General features: G+C 36.3%; 1 protein-coding gene across 7 annotated transcripts in view; it reads right to left on the reverse strand.

The window, feature by feature from the left end:
* Nucleotides 1–20,560, reverse strand: part of RABGAP1 (RAB GTPase activating protein 1) — a 172,764-nt gene that overhangs the window by 76,762 nt on the left and 75,442 nt on the right. For all 7 annotated transcript variants that reach the window (XM_081273284.1, XM_081273287.1, XM_081273286.1 and 4 more), the window contains one exon: nt 16,239–16,389. In XM_081273284.1, the coding sequence (XP_081129410.1) occupies nt 16,239–16,389 (151 nt within the window). The remainder of the gene's footprint in view (nt 1–16,238; nt 16,390–20,560) is intronic.

Consider the following 20,560-nt stretch of genomic DNA (forward strand, 5'->3'; position numbering starts at 1 on the left):
AATGGTATAGTGCCCCTAGGTTCAATCCCTCAGCACCATCACCACCACCAACAACAAATTCCAACAAAGAATTAAAAAAAAAAAAAAAAAGAAAGAAAGAAAGAAAGAAAGAAAAAAAAAAGAAAGAAAACTTAAATAAAAATTATTTATAAAAAATAAATAGCATATTTCTCCCAAAGATTGAAAAGCTAAAATCATTTTAACTAAAATCAGGAATTAGAGAAGGAATTTAATTATCACCATCATCAAATCTGACACTGTCTTAATATTTCTACCACATATAAAAACAAAATCAAGACAACTGGTAGCTTCCATAGACACTGAAATCAAAGAGGTGAAACATTTTTACTGTATATTTAGAAATCTAAAATATGCATTTTTGGAAATCATCAAAACTCAACAGCTAGATGAACAGAAAATTTATCAATGTTTTTTCTCCATTGTACCAAATGGAAAAACAAAAATACCCTCCACTTACCTTGTGAGTACTCTAAGATAATCTGGGAATAAAATAAAAAAGGCACAAGACTCACAAGAAGGCATATCTGAAGTCTTTACTGAACAGGTAGAAAGACATCCCATTATTCTTAGTTGTGAAGATATAATAACAATTTTGGATTTACACACTCAATGTCAATTAATGAATTCAAATTAGAATCACTACATAACCTTATAAGATAGTGGTGGTGATGAGATTGGATAAATGATTTTAAGGCTTCTGTGGAAGATTAAAATTGAAAGAATAGTCAAGTAATTCATAGGAAATAGAAAAGACTTGCTTCACAAAGTATCAGAACATAAATAATAGCCTCTTTAGTCAAAAGAGTATTGAGAGAGGAAAACACAAACAGGTTAGTAACAGAACAATCCCAGTATAGATGATAGAATGTAAGATATGACAATGATGGTAGTTGTACTCAGTAGGAAAATAGGAATAACACAACTGGTTATCCATCTGGAAGAAAGTAAAATTGGAATGCTATCTTATGCTGTGTTCAAAAATAAATGCCAGATGGACTAAAGACATAAAAATTAACATGCAAAATAAAAATATTGTATCAAAATCTCCAAATTACATTTACAAAAGACTCTTAGGAGAGGTTTTTAAAGTTTGTGCAGTAGTGGGAATCAAACTCAGGGGTTTTTACCACCAAACTACATACCCTTTTATTTTTGGTACTGGGGATTGAAACAAGGGGCGTTCTGCCATGGAACTACATCCCCAGTCCTTTTTATTTTGAGACAGGGTCTGACTAAGTAGCTGAGGTTAGCCTAGAATTTGCCATCCTCCTGTCTCAACGTCCTGAGTCCATAGGATTATAAGTGTGTGCCACCATGCCTGGCAAGAGATAGGAAATATCTTAACCATGACACATTTTCTACATAGGAATTGAAAATGTTTTGCAAGGCATGAAACCATAAATAAAGTCAATTAAAAATTGACTAAATAGAAGTGGTGAAAGAGAGCATCCCTGTCTTGCTCCCATTTTTAGAGAGAATGCTTTCAATTTTTATCTATTTAGAATGATGTTGGCCTGGGGCTTAGCATAAATGGCTTTTACCATGTTGAGATACATTCCTGTTATCCCTAGTTTTTTAGTATTTTCAATATGAAGGGGTGCTGTATTTTGTTGAGTGCTTTTACAACATCCATTGAGATGATCATATGATTCCTATTCTACTGATGTGATAAATTACATTTATGGATTTTTTCGTATGTTGAACCAACCTTGAATCCCCGGGATGAATCCCACTTGATCGAGGTACACTATCTTTTTGATATGTTTGCCAGAATTTTAATGAGAATTTTTGCATCTATGTTCTTTAGAGATAGTTGGTCTGAAGTTTTCTTTCTTTGATGTGTTTATGCCTGGTTCTGGAATCAGGGTGATATTGACCTCATACAATGAGTTTGGAGGTGTTCCCTCTTTTTCTATTTCATGAAATAATTTGAAGAGTTTTGGTATTAGTTCTCCTTCAAAGGTCTTGTAGAACTAGCTGTGTTTTCATTCGGTCCTGGGCTTTTCTTGGTTGGTAGGCTCCTGATGGCGTTTTTCTATTTCATTGCTAGAAATTTATCTGTTTAACTTGTGCATATCATCCTGATTCAACTTGGGCAAATCATCCGACTCTAGAAAATTTGCCAATGCCTTCAATATTTTCTATTTTTTTGGAGTAAAAGTTTTCAAAATAATTTCTAATTATCTTCTGTCTTTCTGTAGTGTTGTTGTGATATTTCCTTTTTCATCATCAATGTTAGTAATTTGAGTTTTCTCTTTCCTTCTCTTTGTTAGCATGGCTAAGGGTTTGTCAATTTTATTTATTTTTTTCAAAGAACCAACTTTTGTTTTGTCAATTTTTTCAATTATTTCTTTTGTTTCAATTTCATTCATTTCATCTCTGATTTTAATTATTTCCTGTCTTCTACTGCTTCTGGTATTGATTTGTTTCCTATTTTTCTAGGGCTTTGAGATGTAATGTTTGGTCATTTTTTTTGAGACAGATGAAAAAAATTAAAGGAATATGGATAGAAAAAGAAGAACTCAAACTAGCACCATTTGCCAACAATATGATTCTATCCTTGGAAGACCCAAAAAATTCCACCAGAAAACTTCTAGAACTAGTACATAAATTCAGCAAAGTAGCAAGATACAAAATCAACACCTATAAATCAAAGGCATTTCTGTATATCAGTGACAAATCCTCTGAAAGGGAAATGAGGAAAAACTACCCCGTTCACAATAATCTCAAATAGAAAAAAAAATATTTGGGAATCAATCTAATAAAAGAGGTTAAAGACCTCTACAATGAAAACTATAGAACGCTAAAGACAGAAATTAAAGAAGACCTTAGAAGACGGAAAGATCTAACTTGTTCTTAGGTAAAATTAATATTGTCAAAATGACCATACTACCAAAAGCACTATACAGATTTAATACAATTCCAATGAAAATCCCAATGACATTCCTCATGGAAATAGAAAAAGCAGTCATGAAATTCATCTGGAAAAATAGGAGATCCAGAATAGCTAAAGCATTCCTTAGCAAGAAGAGTGAAGCAGGTGGCATCACTATACCAGAATTTAAACTATACCACAAAGCAATAGTAACAAAAACAGCATGGTATTGGCACCAAAATAGACTGATAGACCAATGGACACAGAGACAAACCCACATAATCACGGTTATCTTATATTAGACAAAGGCACCAAAAACATACATTGGAAAAATGATAGCCTCTTCAACAAATGTGCTGAGAAAATGGAAATCCATATGCAACAAAATGAAAATAAACTGCTCTCTCTCACCATGAACAAAACTCAACTCAAAGTAGATCAAGGACCTAAGAATTATATCAGAGCCCCTGCATCTAATAGAAGAAAAAGTAGGCCCAAATCTCCATCATGTTGGATTAAGCCCCTTACTTCTTTAATAATAATCCTACAGTACAAGAATTAAAATCAAGAATCAATAAATGGGATGGATTCAACTAAAAAGGTTCTTCTCAGCAAAAGAAACAATCAGTGAGGTGAATAGAGAGCCTACATTTTGGGAGCAAATTTTTACCTTACACACATCAAACAGAGCACTACTCTCTAGGATATATAAAGAACTAAAAAATCTAAACACCAAAAAACTAAATAACTCAATCAATAAGTGGGCCCAGGAACTGAACAGACTCTTCTCAGAAGAAGACATACAATCCATCAACAAATATATGAAAAAAATGTTCAACATTTCTAGCAATTAGAAAAATGCAAATCAAAACTACTTTAAGATTTCATCTCATTCCAGTCAGAATGCAGCTATTAAGAATACAAACAACAATAAGTGTTGGCGAGGATGTGGGGGAAAAGGTACACTCATACACTGCTGGTGGGACTGCAAATTGGTGCAGCCAATGTGGAAAGCAGTATGGGGATTTCTCAGAAAATTGAGAATGGAACCACCATTTGAACCAGCTATCCCACTCCTCGGTCTATACCTTAAGGATGGAAAAACAGCATACTATAAGGGACACAGCCACATCAATGTATATAGCTGCAAATTCACAATAGTTAAACTGCGGAAGCAACCTAGATGCCCTTCAGTAGATGAATGGATAAAGAAAATGTGGCGTATATATACACAATATTCCATTGTGAATTATGTGTGTGTGTATATATGTGTGTGTGTGTGTGTATACATACATACACACACACACACACACACACACACACAGGGGTAGAAAAGATGGTGGATTGAGATGGACATCATTACCTAAGTACACGTATGAAGACACAAATGGTATGACTATACTTTGTATACAACCAGAGATATGAAAAATTGTGCTCTATATGTATAATATGAATTGTAATGCACTCTGCTGTCATATATAACAAATTAGAATAAAAAAATAAAAATAGACTAAAATATGTATAATGCAGCTGCAAAACATTAATATTCATAATTTATAGAGAGTGATCAGAAATTAACCTCTTAAATAGACAAAGGTACAATGTTGGGGAGTGATATTGGCCCAATTATATTGTTATATTGTGTGCATGTATGTGCAACAACATATCCCACTACTATGTACAACTGTAATAATCACCAATAAAAAATGTGAATAGCATGGGGCTGGGGTTGTGGCTCAGCAGTAGAGTACTCACCTACCTTGTGCAAGCTAGGTTCGATCCTCAGTACCACATAAAAATAAATAAACAAAAATAAAGGTATTGTGTCCAACTACAACAGAAAAAATTGTTTAAATGTGAATAGCAAAAAAAAAATGTACAAAGAATATGAAGAAGTAATTCACAGAAGAGCAAAATCACTCACATTTATTGGCAGTCAGGGAACTACAAACTAACAATACATTGGTATCACATCTATTGATAGCAAAAATTAAACACAGCAATAACAATAATAATAATACAGGCTGGGATATGTCAATAGGTTCGTTGGCTGGTGGAACTACATTGCTAGTGGAACTATAAACTACCACATCCTGAAAGCCAAACAGAAAATAAGTAAATTAAATACAAAATTAAATAACCAAGCTGGGCTTGGTAATGCCTCTAATCACAGCTACTCAGGAGGCTGAGGTAGGAGGATATCAAGTTCAAGGCCAACTCGGTCACTTAGCAAGATCCTGTCTCAAAAAATAAAAAGAATGGGGATGTAGCTCAGAGTACAGTGTCCCTTGGTTCAATCCCTAGTACCAACTATTAACAAACCAACCAACTAACTAGTTTTAAAAATACATCACGCTTTGATCTAGCGTTCATGTTCCTACAACCCTTCCATGAAACTCAAAAGATTTAGAACATGTATAAGAATATTTAGTAAAGCACTATTTAAAAGCTAAAAACATGGGGCTGGTGTTGTGACTCAGTGGTGGAACGCTTGCCTAGCATGTGTGAGGCACTGGGTTTGATTCTCAGCACCACATATAAATAAGTGAATAAATAAAGGTCCATCAACAACAAAAAAACTAAAAAAAAAAAAAGAACAAAATTAAAGCTAAAAACCAGAAACAAAGTAAAGGCCCACCAGTGAAGAAAAGACTACACTTAAAAATAAGCAAAATAAAAATGTACATAGCATATTTATGTGATTCCATAAAATTATGTATATATACATTTTTATATAAAGAAATTTTTACTTATGTTTGAAGATAAACAAATAGGATTATGGGAAAGAATTCGAGGTAGAGTCAGTACTAAGTGGTGCAAATCCTGCCTCTACTTCTTTACTAGTTAAGTGAATGATAGCATATTGTTAAGCCTCAGTGAGTCAATGTTTCTTTATTTTTTTCTAAAATGGAAATAGTAATTACTACCTCACAAGGAATTTCTTAGGATTAAAGAGATGATGGATATAAAATGCTCTGTGTAGCATCTGACACACATTAAGCACTCAAAAAAGGTAACTATTATTATTGTTATGTCATTTGCCTGCTGGATCCCTGCACAAAGTACAAAAGCTGAATAAAACATTTTTCACTTTCAAATGGAAAGTAGAAAGAAAAGAGTGCCTCCAAAATAACTTCTCTGCTTATAAGAAACACCTTTAAAAATATGCAATGTATTTTGTGTTACTAAAAACATCATTTATCCTTGGATCACAAAAGGAATGTGGGGTTGGGGATGTAGTTCAGTGACAAGAGTGCGTGCGTAGCATGCATAAGGCATTGGAATCCATTCCCAACACCAAAGGGCGGAAAAAAAAGATATTCAAAAAAAGTCCTACGAGTACCCCTGACAAGACACGACTGACAATTATAGCAAGATGGTGAGAAAGACATTCATCAGTTTTTTTGCCAAATCAATTTTTGTGCTTTCACTCAGTAAGTTATTTTTCCTATTGTAAATTTAGTCTTTGAAGAAGCTAAGCAAATTTTAAAAACTGTAACATAATAACACATGTAAAACTAGGTTACAAAGCATGTATCTGGCAAAGAAGCCATATTCACAATAATTTCTTAAATTGAGTAATATGGGTAAATGTCAAATATGTCTAATAATATGTACAAATCCCACTACAGTTGCAAGAACATTCACAACAGCTTTATTCATGATGGCTAAAATTGGACCCCAAACCCAAATATGTATAACAGTAGAATGGATTTTTAAGTGTTACTTATTCATATGAAATATTCCTAGCAGCTCTTTCTTTCTGCAGACCCTTAAGGTCAGAGGAGCCGTCACAGTGACCCCAAACAAAAAGGATAAGAGGCAGACTGCTCCAGGACCATCCAGCCCACATCAACCCCACCCAGCCCTTACACAACAGGCAGAGGGAAAGAGGAGCAAACGGAAGGTGAAAGGAAGTGCGGAGATGGCACAAATGGAATGAGAAACCCAAGGCCCAGAAAATAAGTCAGAGGGTCAATGAAAGACCATCAGCCTCCTGGAGCTCACTGCCACAAGGACCCCTACCTGGAAAATGAGAGGGCGGGTACAGAAGGCGGGACACCGCAGAGAAGCGATTAATTAGCAAGCAGGGAGGAAAGTGGCTGCCATTCGGTGGAACCCCGCCGGCCAAGCCTGCACTGACCCCCGGGCTGAGTACGGGATTTCAGACGGGGAAGGAAGCGATACAGTCCCGTCCCCCACAACGGAAACCCCTCCAAGGCAATCAGCGGCCACCATCTTGGAGAGCTGAAGTATCCACCGCCACTCTCCGACAGACTGCAACAATGAAACAGGTCTGTGTCTCCTAGGCTCTCCTAGGCTTTCCGGGGGAGGGAGTATCAGAGTGAGCCCACATAAAGACTAGGGGAAAACTAGAGATACCTGACCTTCAACTCCCCCTCCCATCAGCAGCCAAAACAAAACCTGTCTAGCCAGCGCTGGGGGAGGGGCAAGCAGAAAAAAACAAATGATAGAGTGCCAGGGATCTCAATAGGCAATTGTGCGACCCCAGGGATCCGGGCTGACGGATTCGCCCGGCCTGCCCCGCGGCTACAGAAGGCGGGACGCCGCAGAGAAGCGATTAATTAGTAAGCAGGGAGGAAAGTGGCTGCAATTCTGTGGAATCCTGCTGGATGAGCCCGCACTGACCCCCGGGCTGAGTACGGGATTTCAGAGGGGGAAGGAAGCGGTACAGTTCTATGCCCCAAAACGGGAACAAAACAATAGAGTGCCGGGGTCCCCAATAGACACCCTCCATACCCAACAAACGGCAGGTCCAGAGTACAGTTTGAACAGCCGAGAGCCATCACTCAGGGGAAATCTGGTCTAGCAGAAGAAACCAAGACTAGCAGGAGAAACTAGGGGAGTAGAGGCCAGGCCCTCACGACTGGGCGGCTGGAAACCGCAGGCCCGCCGGCGACAGTTCACCCACTGCCGGCGTAACTGGGCGGTAGGAGAACGCCCGCCCGCCGGCTACCGACCGCAAGATGGGGTGCCTAGAGATCGCCCGCCCACCGGCGACAGCCGGCCGGCTGCCCGCGCGACTGGGCGGCTAAAGTCCACTCCCCTGCCGGCGACCGATCACCCGCCCGCTGCCTGAGATACTGGGCGGCTGGAGACTGCCCGCCTGCCTCAACGGGGAGCTGAAACCAAACAGAGACAGTCCAGTCACACAGCCCCATTAGGAGCCTGGGGCCCGTCATAGCAGAGTAGTGACGTCACTGGAGCTTGGCCGTCGGAATTCCTTCCCAGCAGAATCCCCGTTAGCAGGCACAGTTTAACAACACAAAGAAGAAACAACAGAGTAATAAAGAACCAAAACAAATCTATAGAAGAGAGCAGAAACACAGCAATCAAATGGAGCTGGAAAGTAACATGGACAACATGAGAAAACAAGGGAAAAAAGGAGTACAAACAATACAGGACAACTTAATTCTACAGGAGGACATAGAAACATCAGAAGCAGGGATAGGGAATGAACTCAAGGCCTACCTAACTCGAATGGAAAGGAATATTAGGGAAGACATGAGACAGCAAGTCGAAGCAATAAAAGTATATTTTGAAAATGAATTAAACAAACAAATTCAAATGGCAAAGAACGAGCTCTACCAGGAGATAGAGATCTTAAAAAAAAATCAATCAATAATCCTAGAATTGCAGGAAAATATAAACCAAATTAAAAACTCAAATGAGAATATTACAAACAGACTTGATCAAGTAGAAGTCAGAACATCAGATAATGAAGACAAGGTTTATTAACTTGAAAAGAATATAGTCAACACAGAAAAGATGCTTAAATCCCATGAGCAATCTATTCAAGAGATATGGGATGTCATAAAAAAACCAAATTTCAGGGTCATCGGGATAGAAGAAGGCACAGAGACTCAAACCAAAGGAATGGATAGCATATTAAATGAAATAATTATAGAAAACTTCCCAGAGATGAAAGATGAAATGGATTGCCAAATCCTGGAAACCTACAGGACCCCAAACATTCAAAACCATAATAGACCAGCTCCAAGACATATAATTATGAAGATAGCCAACGTACAGAACAAGGAGAGAATATTAAAAGCTACGAGAGAAAAGAGGCAGATTACATTCAGGGGTAAACCTATTAGGTTAACGACTGATTTCTCATCACAGACTTTGAAAGCAAGAAGATCCTGGAACAATGTATTTCAAAGGCTGAAAAATAATGGATTCCAACCAAGAATACTGTATCCAGCAAAATTAAGCTTCAGATTTGACAATGAAATTAAAATCTTTCACGATAAACAAAAGCTAAAAGAATTCGCAGCAAGAAAACCAGCACTGCAAAGCATTTTGAGCAAAATACTACAAGAGGAATTGAAAAATAGTGCCCAAAACTAACAGCAGGAGGTGTCTCAATAAAGGGGGAGGAAAATAACCAAAAAGTAAAACCAGCCAAACTAAAATAAATAAATAAAGAAGCATGACTGGAAGTACAAATCATATCTCAATTGTAACCTTAAATGTTAATGGCCTAAACTCACCAATCAAGAGACATAGGCTAGTAACCTGGATCAAAAAAACAAATCCAACAATATGCTGCCTTCAAGAGACTCGTATGATAGGAAAAGACATACACAGGCTGAAGGTAAAAGGTTGGGAAAAATCATACCACTCACATGGCCCTCGGAAGCAAGCAGGAGTGGCCATACTCATATCGAATAAAATCAACTTTAAACCTAAGTTAATCAAGAAGGATAAAGAAGGACACTATATCCTGTTAAAAGGAACCATCCACCAACAAGACATAACAATTATCAATTTTTATGCACCAAACAATGGAGCTGCAACGTTCATAAAACAAACTCTCCTCAAGTTCAAGAGTCAAATAGACCACAACACAATAATTATGGGTGACTTCAACACACTGCTCTCGCCATTAGACAGATCCTCTAGACAAGAACTGAATAAAGAAACTATAGAACTCAACAGCACAATCAATAACCTAGACTTAACCGACATATATAGAATATATCAACCATCATCAAGTGGATACACGTTCTTCTCAGCAGCACATGGATCCTACTCAAAGATAGACCATATATTATGCCATAAGGCAACGCTTAGTAAATATAAAGGCGTGGAGATAATACCATGCACCATATCTGATCACAATGGAATGAAATTGGAAATCAATGATAAAAGAAGGAAGGGAAAATCCTACATCACATGGAAAATGAACAATATGTTACTGAATGATCAATGGGTTACAGAAGACATAAAGGAGGAGATGAAAAAATTCTTAGAGACAAATGATAATACAGACACAACATACCGGAATCTATGGGACACAATGAAAGCAGTTTTAAGAGGAAAATTCATTTCTTGGAGTTCTTTCCTCAAAAAAAGAAATAAACAAAAAATAAATGAACTCACATTACACCTCAAAAACCTGGAAAAGGAAGAGCAAAACAACAGCAAATGTAGTAGAAGACAAGAAATAATTAAAATTAGAGCAGAAATCAACGAAATTGAAACAAAAAAAAAACATTGAAAAAATTGATAAAACTAAAAGTTGGTTCTTTGAAAAAATAAATAAGATAGACAGGCCCTTAGCCATGCTAACAAAGAGAAGAGAGAGAACTCAAATTACCAACCTACGGGATGAAAAAGGCAATATTACAACAGACACTACAGAAATACAGAAGATAATTAGAAAGTATTTTGAAACCCTATATTCCAATAAAATAGAAGATAGTGAAGATATCGATAAATTTCTTAAGGCATATGATCTGCCCAGATTGAGACAGGAAGACACACACAATTTAAACAGACCAATAACAAAGGAAGAAATAGAAAAAGCCATCAAAAGACTACCAACCAAGAAAAGCCCTGGACCGGATGGGTATACAGCGGAGTTCTACAAAACCTTCAAAGAAGAATTAATACCAATACTTTTCAAGCTATTTCAAGAAATAGAAAAAGAAGGAGCTCTTCCAAATTCATTCTATGAGGCCAACATCACTCTGATCCCAAAACCAGACAAAGACACTTCAAAGAAAGAAAACTACAGACCAATATCTCTAATGAACTGGGATGCAAAAATTCTCAATAAAATTCTGGCGAATCGAATACAAAAACATATCAAAAAACTTCTGCACCATGATCAAGTAGGATTCATCCCTGGGATGCAAGGCTGGTTCAATATACGGAAATCAATAAATGCTATTCACCACATCAACAGACTTAAAGACAAGAACCATATGATCATCTCGATGGATGCAGAAAAAGCATTTGACAAAGTACAGCATCCCTTTATGTTCAAAACACTAGAAAAACTAGGGGTAACAGGAACTTACCTCAACATTATAAAAGCTATATATGCTAAACCTCAGGCTAGCATCATCCTAAACGGAGAAAAACTGAAGGCATTCCCTCTAAAATCTGGAACAAGACAGGGATGCCCTCTATCACCACTTCTATTCAATTTAGTTCTCGAAGTACTAGCCAGAGCAATTAGACAGACAAAAGAAATTAAAGGCATAAAAATAGGAAAAGAAGAAATTAAATTATCGCTATTTGCGGATGACATGATAATATACCTAACAGACCCAAAAGGGTCTACAAAGAAGCTGCTAGAGTTAATAAATGAATTCAGCAAAGTAGCAGGTTATAAAATCAACACGCATAAATCAAAGGCATTCCTGTATATCAGCAACAAAACCTCTGAAATGGAAATAAGGAAAATCACTCCATTCACAATATCCTCAAAGAAAATAAGATACTTGGGAATCAACCTAACAAAAGAAGTGAAAGATCTATACAATGAAAACTACAGAACCCTAAAGAGAGAGAGAGAAGAAGATCTCAGAAGATGGAAAATGTACCCTGTTCATGGATAGGCAGAACTAACATCATCAAAAAGGGCGATATTACCCAAAGTTCTCTACAGGTTTAATGCGATGCCAATCAAAATCCCAACGGCATTTCTTGTAGAAATAGATAAAGCAATCATGAAATTCATATGGAAAGACAAAAGACCCAGAATAGCAAAAGCAATTCTAAGCAGGAAGAGTGAATCTGGAGGTATGGCGATACCAGAGTTCAAACTGTACTACAAAGCAATAGTAACAAAAACAGCATGGTACTGGTACCAAAACAGGCAGGTGGACCAATGGTACAGAATAGAGGACACAGAGACTAATCCACAAAGTTACAACTATCTTATATTTGATAAAGGAGCTAAAAACATGCAATGGAGTTAGGATAGCATCTTCAACAAATGGTGCTGGGAAAATTGGAAATCCATATGCAACAAAATGAAATTGAATCCCTTTCTCTCGCCATCCACAAAAGTTAACTCAAAATGGATCAAGGAGCTAGATGTCAAATCAGAGACGGTGCGTCTGATAGAAGAAAAAGTTGGCTCCGATCTACATATAGTGGGGTCGGGCTCCAAATTCCTCAATAGGACGCCCATAGCCCAAGAGTTAATAACAAGAATAAACAAATGGGACTTACTTAAACTAAAAAGTTTTTTCTCAGCAAGAGAAACAATAAAAGAGGTAAATAGAGAGCCTACATCATGGGAACAAATTTTTACCCCTCACACCTCAGATAGAGCCCTAATATCCAGAATGTACAAAGAACTCAAAAAATTAAACAATAAGATAACAAACAACCCAATCAACAAATGGGCCAAGGACCTGAACAGACACTTCTCAGAGGAGGACATACAATCAATCAACAAGTACATGAAAAAATGTTCACCATCTCTAGCAATCAGAGAAATGCAAATCAAAACCACCCTAAGATACCATCTCACTCCAGTAAGACTGGAAGCCATTATGAAGTCAAACAACAATAAGTGTTGGCGGGGATGTGGGGAAAAGGGTACACTTGTACACTGCTGGTGGGACTGCAAAATGGTGAGGCCAATTTGAAAAGCAGTATGGAGATTCCTGGGAAAGCTGGGAATGGATCCACCATTCGACCCAGCTATCGCCCTTCTCGGACTATTCCCTGAGGACCTTAAAAGAGCTCACTATAGGGATACGGCCACATCAATGATTATAGCGGCACAATTCACAATTGCTAGACTGTGGAACCAACCTAGATGCCCTTCAATAGATGAATGGATAAAAAGAATGTGGCATCTATACACAATGGAGTATTATGCAGCACTAAGAAATGACAAAATCATAGAATTTTCAGGGAAATGGATGGCATTAGAGCAAATTATGCTAAGTGAAGCTAGCCAAGCCCTAAAAAAAAAATGCCAAATGTCTTCTTTGATATAAAGAGAGCAACTAAGAACAGAACAGGAAGGAAGAGCATGAGGAAAAGACTAATAGTAAACAAAGACGAATGAGGGGAGAGAAAGGGAGAGAGAAGGGAAAGCATATGGAAATGGTAGGAGAGCTTCAATGATATACAAAATTATAAGAGGTTATGAGGGGCAAGGGGGAGGGGGGAAAAAAGGGGAGAGAATTGAACAACAGCAGAGGAGGTAGAGAGGGAAGATGGGAGGGGAGGGGAGGGGAGGGGGGATAGTAGGGGATAGGAAAGGTAGCAGAATACAACAGTCACTAATATGCCATTATGTAATATTGTGAGTATGTAACAGTTGTGATTCTGCAATCTGTATTTGGGGGTTAAAATGGGAGTTCAAAACCCAATTGAGTCTAATGTATGAAAGATGATATATCATGAGCTCTGTAATGTTTTGATCAATAAAAAAAAATTAAAAAATAAATAAATAAATAAATAAAATAAAATAAAAAAAGAAATATTCCTAGCAATTGAAACAATGAAAACAAATTTAGAAAATGAGCTTCTAACACACTCCCAAAAGGAATGAGCAAAAGAAGTTAGATACAAACAAGTATATACTGTATACCTGCATTTTAATGAAGTTCAAGAACAGATTAAAGAGAGAAAAAGTCACAACAGTGATAATAGAAGTGTTTGTTATGACTAGAAATGGACAAGAATAATTATGAGGGGTGTGATGGGTATTCCCTGCTCTTGGCAATAATCACAGCAGTGTATTATATGGAAAATGTCATAAAGCTGTACACTTTCAAGTTGTATTCTGCTCTTTTAAATTATACCTTGCTTGGGGTAAAATTGGGAGTTCATAACCAACTTGAATCTAATGTATGAAATATGATATGTTAAGAGCTTTGTAATGTTTAGAACAACCAATAAAAAAAATAATAAATAATACCCTGCTATAAAAACCGATTTAAAAAAATTAAAGTAGTGCTCTTTCCTTTAAAAATTTTTTTTTCAGATTAAGTTCAAAAATGTCAATTACAACCATTTCCATATAAGGATGAATATTGTTTCGGGGACAATAACCAACTTTCACAGGATATCACTGTGTTTAAAAAAAGAGCATTCACCAGTATTATTATGATTATATTGTGTTTTCTGATCATTCACCAACAACTCAAACTAAAACCTTTTGAAGATTCTAGCCAAACATACAATAACAGAAGTTTAATGTGAAATATAAAGTCTATATAGCCAGTATATATAAGTCACTATTCAAATATAGCAGACTTTGTTAATAGATGGTCTTTTACACATCACATAACTGCCAGGTTCCTTTTCTACAAACATGTTATCATTTTTATAAACAATCACAGATATTTTATGTCTTTAGATTATCTATTTGAAGAGTTTTTACCAACAATCTTTAAAGCAATGATCTCCTAAGAAACAATTTTTGAGCAAAATTGATCAAATAATTTTACCATTCTGTATAGTTAACAAGTACCAATGGCATTTGGGGGGGGGGTGTCATTTCTGGTGAAACATTTCAAAGGACTTCCAAAGTAGAACTAGAAAGACAGTATTACAAATCCAAAACATGCTCTGCCAACAAAGGAAATAATCAACTGTGCATATCTTTTTAGCTCACACATTATGTAACCTCATTCTCTGATGCCTTCATTCGTTCTAGTGGATAATAAACTTCTCTTCCATCCTTCTATGCCTGGGAGCTCTTTTCTAGAACCTGTTTAGAATGTTGTATTCCTGATAAAGATTCTCCTGTTCTCCTAGACTAAATTAATCACTCCTTTTGATGGTTCCCATTGTGCTTTTTCAGACATATTCTATCACATGATAGTCAACTGCCCTCATGTTTAACCTCTTAGCTCCAGGACTGTGGTTATAACAGATGCCCAATAAATGCTGGTTAAGATAATTATATCAACATAATGGGAGGAAGCAGCATATTACTTTGTGAAATAAACAAAAATCTGTTTGGAATTAAGATGATGATAAGGAACATTAATATTCTGAGAACAGAAAAATAATTTTTTGGTGAACAAAGTTTCAATTTTCATTTTTAAATGCTGTACCCCTAATAAGGTGTTTTATGTTTGTTTTCAAATAACATCTTTATAAAGATGTTATTCATATTTTATAAAGTTTAACTTAAAAAAGTTTTCACCTTTTATCACAATGAAAAATGCTCAAATATTACTGCAGATTCTAAGCAAAGCATTCTTAACTCATGTTTCTGATTTGCATACCAACAGGGAAACTGCTTCTTAAAGAAAAACATTTGAAGAATTTGAGAAAACTAAAACTAAAACCAAGAACTCAGGGCATTCAAAGGCACAAAAGACTGCCTAATCTTGCAGAAAATAACTTTGTGTGTCAGACAGTAATAGTTTTTCTTGCTTTGTTAGCAAAATTCTCAAGAACACCTCAACCTGAGAAAGGGATACAGAAAAAATAAGGATTTTTTCACTTAGAGGAATGAGACAAAAACAAATGTGGTCTGAGAAAGGGATACAGAAAAAATAAGGATTTTTTCATTTAGAGGAATGAGACAAAAACAAATGTGGTTTAAGATTACAGAATTGGGCTGGGATTGTGGCTCAGGGATAGAAAGCTCATCTAACACATGTGAGGCCCTGGGTTTGATCCTCAGCACCATGTAAAAATAAATAAAATAAAGGCGTTGTGTACAACTACAACTAAAAAAATATTGAAAAAAAAAAGATTACAGAATTATTTACTCACAATTGCAGAAACTGGATCCCTACCAAATGAAATGTGATAAGAACTATACATTGCCTGGCACAAGTTATCTGACTGAAAATGTAATTACTATCAAAAAGAATTCAGATGTACTGTAGGTTAGATGATATCCCTTCCCTCTAAGGTAACACCAATCAAGGAAGAAAACTTTGTGCCTTTGTGCCAACAGAAGAAACATCTTGGGACTAGAAGTATAATAGTTCTAAAAGAAATTACAAGAAATTCTTGGAAGTCAAATAGTCACAATGATCATTCATTACAAATCTCTAAAAGCATTACTGCTGATGGTGAATTATTGTTCCCTTACCTTTGTTATAAGAATTCGGTATTTTTCTACCAGGTGGTCATTGTTGTGACAGCCTGCCAGCAGCTGCCAGACTTCTCCTCGAAGAGCCTCAGGGACACCATTTCTTACTAAGGATGACAATTGCTTTGGTCTCACACTCAAGTTGAGGTGCCTAAAAATAAAGTTGTAACTCATAAATTTATAAAAGGAAAATTGTCTTTAAATACTTGAAAGGCAATATAATAAAGAAAAAGATGAAATGCTATTGGATTAGATGTGACCAAAATAGGTGAAAGAAAAAATAAAGGTATACATGAATTCTGAAAACTGCTTCCTAACCATCTTTCAACTGTTACTTAAAAAAAAAAAACAAAAAACAACAACAACAACAACAACAAAAAAAACAGGGAACCACAGAGGATGCTTTATGGTCATGGCCCATCTAAGACAAGACAGGGCTGGGGATGTAACTTGGTGGTACGCTCACCTTGCATGTGAGAGGCCCTGGTTCAATCCCCTACACTGCCCCCCCCTCCAAAAAAAAAAGCATCATGAAAGACAGAAAGCAAAGTTGCAACTAGCAAGCACATAGTTAAAGATAGGGGCTTGGCCCTATATTAAAATTGACAAGTGAACTGCATATTTATATGTTGTAAGTTAAAATATCTTGAGTATGTTTTCAGCAATTTTCATGATATCTTCTTTCACATAACTTCTCCAAATACCTGTGGTAGCTAAGATTGTTTCTAGTACACTACTGCTACCTCAAAACAAGTTACCAGGGCAGGGGATATAGTTCAGCGGTAGCATGTGAGGCCTTGGAATTGATCCCCAGTACCATATAAAAATAAAAACCAAGTTACTAAAAGTCTTTATGCTTCATTTATATCATCTATAAAATTAAGAAAATAGAGCCTGTGCTAAAATGTTGGTATAGATTTTCAAAGTGCTTCTGCATACAATATCTTATTTGACCCTGTAACAACCATCTAGGGTAGGTGTAGTATCTTTAGTTCTACAGATGGAGAAAAAGGTCAGGAAGGTCAATTAAATCACTGACCAATGAATGCTCTTTTTTTGTCATTTGAAAGCCACTATTAATAGTCAATGAAGCAGGATCCAAGTCAGTATCAGACTGAAGTCACTGCCACAAAAGAACCACTATCAAATTACAAAGAGGTGAGACTTTTCTCACATTTCCAGAATTCTATGTGAATAATGTGGAGTACATTTAAAAATGATTGATTCTATGAAACTGTACCCTAATGTGAGAGCTACAGACAATTCAATATTTTTCCTTGCTTAGATTTCAATATATATGTATGTGTGTTTACATGTATATGAATGAAAAGTTGAAAAGTTTCCAGCAGAAAAAAAACAAAAAAAAACCAAAAGTAGTCTGTTACATAATTCAAGGATTGGTACATTATGGCCTCTTAAGTCAAATACAGCCCACCATCTCTTTTTATAAGCAAACCTTTATTGAAACATTGCCACGCTTAATTGTTTTGGTACTATCTATGACTGCTTCTACACTATGACAGCAGAACTGAATAGTTGTGACAGATTATTATTGGTCTGCAAAGTCTAATACAGTTGTATTTAGCCCTTCACAAAAAAAGTCTGCTAACCCTAACTTAATTTATATTGGTAAAATTGCTTCCAGAATAATTTTTTCATTGATATTGATTAACTTTATCTATGCAACTCAGCATACTATATTATAATGAGAACATTGGACCTCATATCTGCTAAGAGTCACACTAAAATGAACTTGAAGAGTTACAGTTCAAAGACATATTAATTAATACTGCCACTAAAACCAAACAGAGTTCAGTAAGCCAGCTTTGGGATCAGACCTGTTGTGTTAACAATTTTCGTTCTGACAGTTTACTAATTACAATGGATTAACCTATGAGTCACTTTCACCTATAAAAGTGGATATCAGATGCCAGGTGGGGTGTCACATGCCTATAATCCCAGCAGCTGGGGAGGCTGAGACAGGAGGATGAGTTCAAAGCTAGCCTCAGCAATACATAGCAAGGCATTAAGAAACTCAGTGAGACCCTATCTCCAAATAGAATACAAAATAGCTTGGGGATGAGGCTCAGTGCTAGAGTGCCCCTGAAGTCAATCCCCAGTACCAATAAAAGGATATCAGTTCTTAAGTTGTTAGAATTGAAATATAACATATAACTTAGTATACTGCCTAGCTGATGGTAAATTGTTTTTTTATTAATGATTACTATAATGATGATATACCATTATTTTTAATCTGTAATAATCCTCAATGTGGGCTGGCGGTGTGGCTCAAGCGGTAGCACGCTCGCCTGGCATGTGTGCGGCCGGGGTTTGATCCTCAGCACCACATACAAACAAAGATGTTGTGTCCGCCGAAAACTAAAAAATAAATATTAAAAAATTCTCTCTCTCTCTCTCTCTCAAAAATTAAAAAAATCCTCAATGTTAGTTTTATAGACTTCTATTTTCTTAATGAAGTAACACACTTAGAAGAGTTAAGTGACTTGCCCGAGACGCTACCCTACAGGAAGTAGAAGATAGGATATGATGCCACATCTATCAGGCTCTAAAATTCCATGATATTACAATGCTTCCTATCTGCAAAACATACGTAAATAATGGGAAAAATAATGATGAAATGAAGAGAGGCTATAATAGTATATCTGAAGACTAAAACAAGCAAATACAGTTTAAACAACCTGAAGACAGTAGAGACAAACTCAGTTAATTAATATACATGAAGGAATGGGAAGACAGTTGATTGTTAAGTAGCAAAATGAATATCGAAGTATGATAACAAGACAAATTCTAAGACACTATATACAATGCTGGTGGGTTAATCTAATGAAGTATACTTCTAGAATCTAAATACTATACTAGATGGTTTTAAACACAGTATTATGAAACCAAGTCGAGACTGAATTCATTTGTTTTAGAGCAGAAACCTTTTTATACGGATGAAATTCCTGGCAACAGTAGCCTAAACCCTCCAAACTGACTGAACTGGAAAGTATAATTGTGACAAATGTGTCAGCAGTTTTGTCTCCTGATTGTAAAGAAGTATCAAAAGCATGAGAATTACTGCTCTGGGCACTTATGCCGAGTTCACGTATTAAAACCACTTGTGTGAAGACGAACCAAGCTTTGGTTTGCTTTTTTCTCCTGTACCTATTTGACATTTCCCAAATGTGTAAAGCATTGTTAAGAGTGAGGGAGCAGGGGCTGGGGATGTGGCTCAAGCGGTAGCGCGCTCGCCTAGCATGCGTGTGGCCCGGGTTCGATCCTCAGCACCACATACAAAACAAAGATGTTATGTCTGCCGAAAACTAAAAAAAAAAAAAAACATTAAAATTCTCTCTTAAAAAAAATTATATTTAAAAAAAAAAGAATGAGGGAGCAGATGATGCCCATTTCTAGTCCTGTCAAGGGCATGAAATATATATATATATATATTTTTTAATGCTGAGACACAGCTTTACTAAGAATAGAGTGAAAGAATTCAACAGTTAAAAACTTCTGAGAAAAATTAAATTCCAAAGTGTAGGTCCACAGGGAGCTTATATGACTACCCTAATAACCAAAACATCAGAAATAGACCCATACTCAGGCTCTTTTCCCTCCCTGGCATCTTACCTATGGAGAAAGGGAAACTACATAAATGTCTCACCAATCTGACTTAACAGAATATCTTTGGTTATGTTAACAAGTACCTGGAGGTGGTGTATTATTTTTAGAAAATGTAGAGGCTTGCGCTTCTTATTACTGTCAAGCATCTCTTGAGCTGATGGGAAATTCTTGAGTTTTAGACATGTTACTAGGAAAAGTAATTGACAGAACAGGTAACAAACCATACTTTTGACACTCTGCTCTGCCACTGAAGGTACATACCACGATAAAGTAAAGACGCATCTAAGGCCTGTGTGTGTTCCGTGAACGTCCTCTAAACTTTCCTGATTATTGTGTACTGTCTTAGCCACTTGACCAGTTAACAGTTGCTAATTTCTTTAACACGCCTCTTCTCTAATTTATTCTGCCCATAAGTTCCATGTTTGGATAAATATTTTCTCCAACAATGAGAATTTATTAGATTTCTAATATTCTTTTTTTAAGTGTTTTTTTCCTTATTTAATATTTTTTTTAGCTGTAGATAGACATAATATCTTTATTTTATTTATTTATTTTTATGTGGTGCTGAGGATTGAACCCAGTGCCTCACACTTGCTAGGCAAGCACTCTACCACTGATCTACAATCCCAGCCCAGGTTTCTAATATTCTGAGAACCGATTTCAGGTCTTCACTATTATCCTTATAAACCTCTAAA

The sequence above is a fragment of the Spermophilus citellus genome (genome assembly GCF_964194105.1).
Source record: "Spermophilus citellus genome assembly, chromosome: 2".
NCBI lineage: Eukaryota > Metazoa > Chordata > Mammalia > Rodentia > Sciuridae > Spermophilus > Spermophilus citellus.